Source organism: Staurois parvus, unplaced genomic scaffold (genome assembly GCF_062004578.1).
Source record: "Staurois parvus isolate SC_StPar_1 unplaced genomic scaffold, SC_StPar_1.0 ptg001034l, whole genome shotgun sequence".
Classification (NCBI taxonomy): domain Eukaryota; kingdom Metazoa; phylum Chordata; class Amphibia; order Anura; family Ranidae; genus Staurois; species Staurois parvus.
Window position 1 is genome coordinate 951,501 of NW_028318830.1, and position 6,000 is coordinate 957,500.

Sequence of the window (6,000 nt, forward strand, 5' to 3'; positions counted from 1 at the left end):
ATAGACAGTAATATACCGAAACGTGCGGATTGTTCCCGATTGGTGTGCTATTACTTTGTGGAACGTTTCGCCGAATGGTTCATGAAATATCGGCGTTTTTGTGGTGAAATTGGTCCCATAGGAATGAATGGCGGAATGTGCAAAACTAGAGTGGGAGCTGAAAAAAGCTAGAGTGTGAGCTGAAAAATCAGGACATGATTTCTAAACTGCCATCACTCCCTCATTTTCAAGCCCATCTACACAAATCTTATATCAAAACGTTCAGCTATCCCTGCTGCCACTAAAAATGTCCACGGCTAAGCCATAGTCCTGATAGTTTTCACAATATGACCATTTGTTTGCAACGCACGCCGCCCATTGACCTTTTCACAGTTACTCCGCCCACTCCCCCCAGTTACTCCTCCCACTCCAGTTGTAGACTACTGGTGGAGGCAAGAACACTTCACACAATTTCCCCAGAAATTGAAGCTTTTCTAGTTAATTATTATTTTCTTACCACATCTAAGGATTGTTAACTGTAGTGCATAAAAATATATGTTTGGGGGTTTTAAGTAATTTTCTAATATTTACAGGTATGAGAGAAATGTCAGAATTGACCAAGTATTGAGGTGGTTAATAAAACAGGTGGTTTTATTTTTAGAAAAAGAACATTAAGAAGTTGTTCACAAGCAGCTAATAAGACAATATTTCCAAGTTCACAGTAACCTTATAGTACTAAATGTTCTTTGAAGAGAATGCTAGATGGTGTTCTGTATTGCTTATGGTTTATGTAGTATTAAAGCCTCAACCATTCTTTTTTTCTTGCATAACACATTAAGCACAATAGAAAAAAACATTCCACAGTATTTAACATTCTTACTTCAGCACTTGCTGTTTGTAATTTTCAATGCTGCTGTTTCCCTGAACTTGCAGTCTTTACAGAAGAGCACTAACCGTGCACAATGTAGTCTCCAATCAGTCTGTTAGCTTGGAGAAGGGAGGAGTAGGGGAATGCCTTGCCATCCCTATGCTACAGGGCTGTGTGTTTCTATTGTAGCACACAGTGTAGGGAGACGCATCAGGGACTAGGGTTGCGAGGGCAGCTGCATAGGATGCTGCAAGAGAAGAAGGCCATGCTGAAAAAGGAAACCTGTGGCAGGAGTTGTGGTACCAGCCAAACAGCATTTCAATGCTGCTGTTTCCTTGAAGGTGTAGTCTTTACAGGAAGGAGCTCACCGTGCACAATGTAGTCTTCAATCAGTCTGTTGGCTTAGAGAAGGGAGGAGCAAGGGAATTCCTTGTCATCCCTAGGCTACAGGGCTGTGTGTTTCTATTGTAGCGCAGTGTAGGGAGATACAACCCTAGTCCCTGATGCAAGGGCAGCTGCATAAGATGCTGCAAGAGAAAAGGGCCACGCTGAAAAAGGAAACCTGGGTCAGTAGCTGTGGCACCAGCCAAATAGTACATAGGCAAAGAGTAAAAGATAAAGAATTAAGTAATTCATCCAGCTGCTGAAAGTGATTTTTTAAAAAATGAGGATTTAATATCACTTAAACTGATTTCTAATGTTGTGCTAAACCTACATATACCAAAAAAAATGTAATTACTGATAAATTACTGTATGGAGCAAAAATGATTTTTTTTATATAAAATAATGAATACTTCTCATTTTCAGGCCTATCTCCGCGGGACCTGGTACTTCAGTTCAGGCATAAGGTGAGGCGGCATTATGTGTAAGGCCATGTTGTTTATGTTGAACATTATGTACCAGTGGAAGTGATTAGTATCATTTTTAACCTCTTGCCGTCCGCCTGCTGTTTATAAACGGCAGGGTGGTGGCACTCCAGGGGCGGGTTGCTGTTCATAAACGGCACCCGCCTTTTCTAGCTGTGCGCGCTCCCTGGGAGCGCGCACCACCGCGATCCGGTGCCCGCTGTGTCCTCCGGACACAGTGAAACACCGATCGTCGGACGGGACCTCTGTACGAGGTCCCGATCATGTGATCACTGATTGGCGAATCAGTGATGACATGCAAAGTAGTAAGCAAGATGTCACTTGTGACATCATTGCTTACTACGTGTGAAATCTGTGAATGATCACAGAGGTCACATGGTACAAGGCTATTCACAACACCCTTGTACCATGTGACAAGCTGTGACCAATCACAGCTCACTCAGTACTTCTCAATGACTGCAAGCATGCAGACAGAGAGAAAGAGAAATGATTGCTTTTACATCCTATATGGGTGTAAAAGCAATCCGTGTAAAAAGAAAAAAAAAAATCTTCATCACCCCCCACAAGTAGTACAGTGTCACCATGGTGACACTGTACTGCTAGGGTGACGGTATGTAAAAATAAAAAATATAAAAAAAATAAAATAAAAATGTAAAAAAAAAGTTTAAAAATTATTATTTTTGGTTATAAACTAATTAGGATTTTTTTTTTTTTTTTTACTAAAAAAATAACGGAATAAATTTTGGGCAAGATTTATGATGAAATATTATTTATTTGCAAAATTTTATTAAAAAAAAAACTTTTCAAAATTTTTGGACTTTTTCATTTACATAGTAAAAAAAATAAAAATCCCAGCGGTGAATAAATACCACCAAAATAAAGCTTTATCTGTCTCAAAAAAATGGTAAAAAATTCATTTGGGTACAGTGTTGCATGACCGCGCAATTGTCATTCAAAGTGTGATAGCACTGAAAGCTGAAAATTGTCCTGGTCAGGAAGGGGGGAAAGTGTCCGGACTGGAAGGGGGTGAAAGTGTCTGGACTGGAAGGGGGTGAAAGTGTCTGGACTGGAAGGGGGTGAAAGTGTCTGGACTGGAAGGGGGTGAAAGTGTCTGGACTGGAAGGGGGTGAAAGTGTCTGGACTGGAAGGGGGTGAAAGTGTCCGGACTGGAAGGGGGTGAAAGTGTCCGGACTGGAAGGGGGTGAAAGTGTCCGGACTGGAAGGGGGGGAAAGTGTCCGGACTGGAAGGGGGGGAAAGTGTCCGGACTGGAAGGGGGGGAAAGTGTCCGGACTGGAAGGGGGGGAAAGTGCCCGGACTGGAAGGGGGGGAAAGTGCCCGGACTGGAAGGGGGGGAAAGTGCCCGGACTGGAAGGGGGGGAAAGTGCCCGGACTGGAAGGGGGGGGGGGGGGGAAAGTGCCCGGACTGGAAGGGGGGGAGGGGGGGAAAGTGCCCGGACTGGAAGGGGGGGAAAGTGCCCGGACAGGAAGTGGTTAGGAAATGTGTACTACCACTATTGAGCTCTCCCTTCTAAAAAGTAAGAAATGTTTTTTTCCAGTTTTATTAGGTATGCTGTGTTAATGAACACATTACAAACATACAGCATAGTGGTATTCTTTCAAATGTGACTCCAAAAGTGGAAATACACTTTAAAGAATGGAAGTCAAGTAACCAGGCAGTCAGCAATGGTAGCCCACCTGATTTTTCTTAATAGAAGTCTATTAATGTAAAACTTATGGCTGGATGAAATCAACAAACCTAATAATGACAGTAGCTTGACAGCATCAACGGTCAGTGTATATCTGTTGCTGCAGAAAGTCTCACCTGAGAGCCACCTACAGCCTTCTAACATGAGTTTGCAAATAGTAACCTTTAAAGCAGGGGTGGGCAACTGTGGCCCTCCAGCTGTTGGTGAACTACAAGTCCTATCATGCCTCTGCCTTTGGGAGTCATTCTTGTAACTGTCAGTTTTGCAATGCCTCATAGGACTTGTAGTTCTACAACAGCTGGAGGGCCACAGTTGCCCACCCCTGCTTTAAAGTGATATTTAAGGCAATGTTTAAAAAAAAAAAACAAAAACATGTACATGCACAGAGCAGCCCCAATCCTCCTCTTCTCAGGTCCCCCGCCAGCGCTCCTGGCCCCTCCCTCCTGCCAGGTGTCCCCAGTACAAGCAGTTTGCTATGGGGTCACCCAAGCAGGCTTGGAGTGAGCTGCTGCTCTGTGTGTCCATTCACACACAGCTGCAGCTCAGCCACATCCCCCCTCTCCTCATTGGCTCACTGGCTGTGATTGATTGCGGCGGGAGCCAATGGCTCACGCTGCTGTCTCATCCAATGAGGTGGGAGAGTGCCGGAGTGCACATTGCTGGAACGCGATGGGGCTCAGATAAGTATTAGGGGGGCGGGCTGAAGGTTTTTTACCTGCATGCATAGAATATATGTAGGTAAGAAACCTTGAACCTTTTACAACAGCTTTAAGTTATATTTACATATAACATAAAAATGGGGTGTGCAGCGCTATACAGATAAAGCACACTGTCATAAATATGACAAAATATGACAAAAAGTAGAAAAGGTCCTATAAACTGAATGGTAAACAGTCCGAGGTAATATGATATCAGTCCAAATAGGTATAGTCCAGTGATGGGGTATATATGACTTCAATCCAAATGGGTATATTCCAGCATCCTAACATGAAGGTGTAGAAAAATTGCCCACTCACCGGAAGTGCAATTTAATGTGCACATAGAAATTCCATGTAGCCGAAGGTCCCGTGAAGGTACAGCCTGATGATAAAGGTATCCTCTGGTGGTTAATGAGGTGACTGCTGCCAGGGATGATGGTCTGGACCTATTTCCCAAATCCTCCAGCCTGGGCGGACTCCTGGAAAGCTGGGCTGAGATGTGGAGGCTGAGAGTCGTGGTCGTCCCTGTCTGCTGATTGCTGGTCATCCCTGTCTGCTGATCGCTGGTCGTCCCCTATGTGCAGCGCTAAAATGTTGTGAGCCAATAAAAATCAATAAAATTAATATCAATAGAAAGTTCCAATATGATAGTGACAGGATGCTTCTTAAGTTATGGTGACTCTGGACCCGGTATCAGTGCAAAAATTGGAAGGTAATGCACACTCACCAGACGCGCATAATATTTGCGCCTTGTAATAATAATCCAGATGTCATCAGGTAGAGAACCGGTTTGGAGATGGTCTTCCCTCTATGGGCTAATGGGTCATCACATAGGATAATAAGAGGCTGACGAATACACTCTTCGTCCACTAGGTGTCTCTCTCCAGTAGGTGTCTCTCAGGATGTATGAGTATCCTCTAGGAAGTACTGGTCCGTCCCTGGTATAGTGGGTCTGCAGGCTTAAAAAGCTCCCTAGAGGCTAACAGCAAGTGATCACCCACCCTATAGACACATTCAGTCCTTGGCATTGAAGATCGGACAAGTGGATGAGTGAGAGCAGAGAGCAGGCGATGCAGCAGCTGCATAGACAGCTACGCCCTGATCGCCCATTCATCTGAACACTGCAGACCCCCATTGTATGGGATCACCCGGGGGGGGCTCCACATCGCTCACATTTGGCTGGATCGGGCAGATCTCTCGCATCGTTTAAACTTTTCACTCATCCACTTGTCCGATCTTCAATGCCAAGGACTGAATGTGTCTATAGGGTGGGTGATCGCTTGCTGCTAGCCTCTGGGGAGCTTTTTAAGCCTGCAGACCCACTATACCAGGGACGGACCAGTACTTCCTAGAGGATACTCATACATCCTGAGAGACACCTACTGGAGAGAGAGACACCTAGTGAACGAAGAGTGTCTTCATCAGCCTCTTATTATCCTATGTGATGACCCATTAGCCCATAGAGGGAAGACCATCTCCAAACCGGTTCTCTACTTGATGACATCTGGATTACTATTGCAAGGCGCAAATATTATGCGCGTCTGGTGAGTGTGCATTACCTTCCAATTTTTGCACTGATACCGGGTCCAGAGTCACCATAACTTAAGAAGCATCCTGTCACTATCATATTGGGACTTTCTATTGATATTAATTTTACTGATTTTTATTGGCTCACAACATTTTAGCGCTGCACATAGGGGACGACCAGCGATCAGCAGACAGGGACGACCAGCAGACAGGGACGACCACGACTCTCAGCCTCCACATCTCAGCCCAGCTTTCCAGGAGTCCGCCCAGGCTGGAGGATTTGGGAAATAGGTCCAGACCATCATCCCTGGCAGCAGTCACCTCATTAACCACCAGAGGATACCTTTATCATCAG

The 6,000-nt window shown here is 44.8% G+C and overlaps 1 protein-coding gene across 1 annotated transcript in view; it reads left to right on the forward strand.

Annotated features, from left to right (window-relative positions):
• The window catches only part of AVL9 (AVL9 cell migration associated), a 106,001-nt gene that overhangs the window by 64,577 nt on the left and 35,424 nt on the right, over positions 1 to 6,000 (forward strand). The window contains exon 8 of the mRNA XM_089657840.1: positions 1,655 to 1,695. Within this exon, the coding sequence (XP_089513966.1) occupies positions 1,655 to 1,695 (41 nt within the window). The remainder of the gene's footprint in view (positions 1 to 1,654; positions 1,696 to 6,000) is intronic.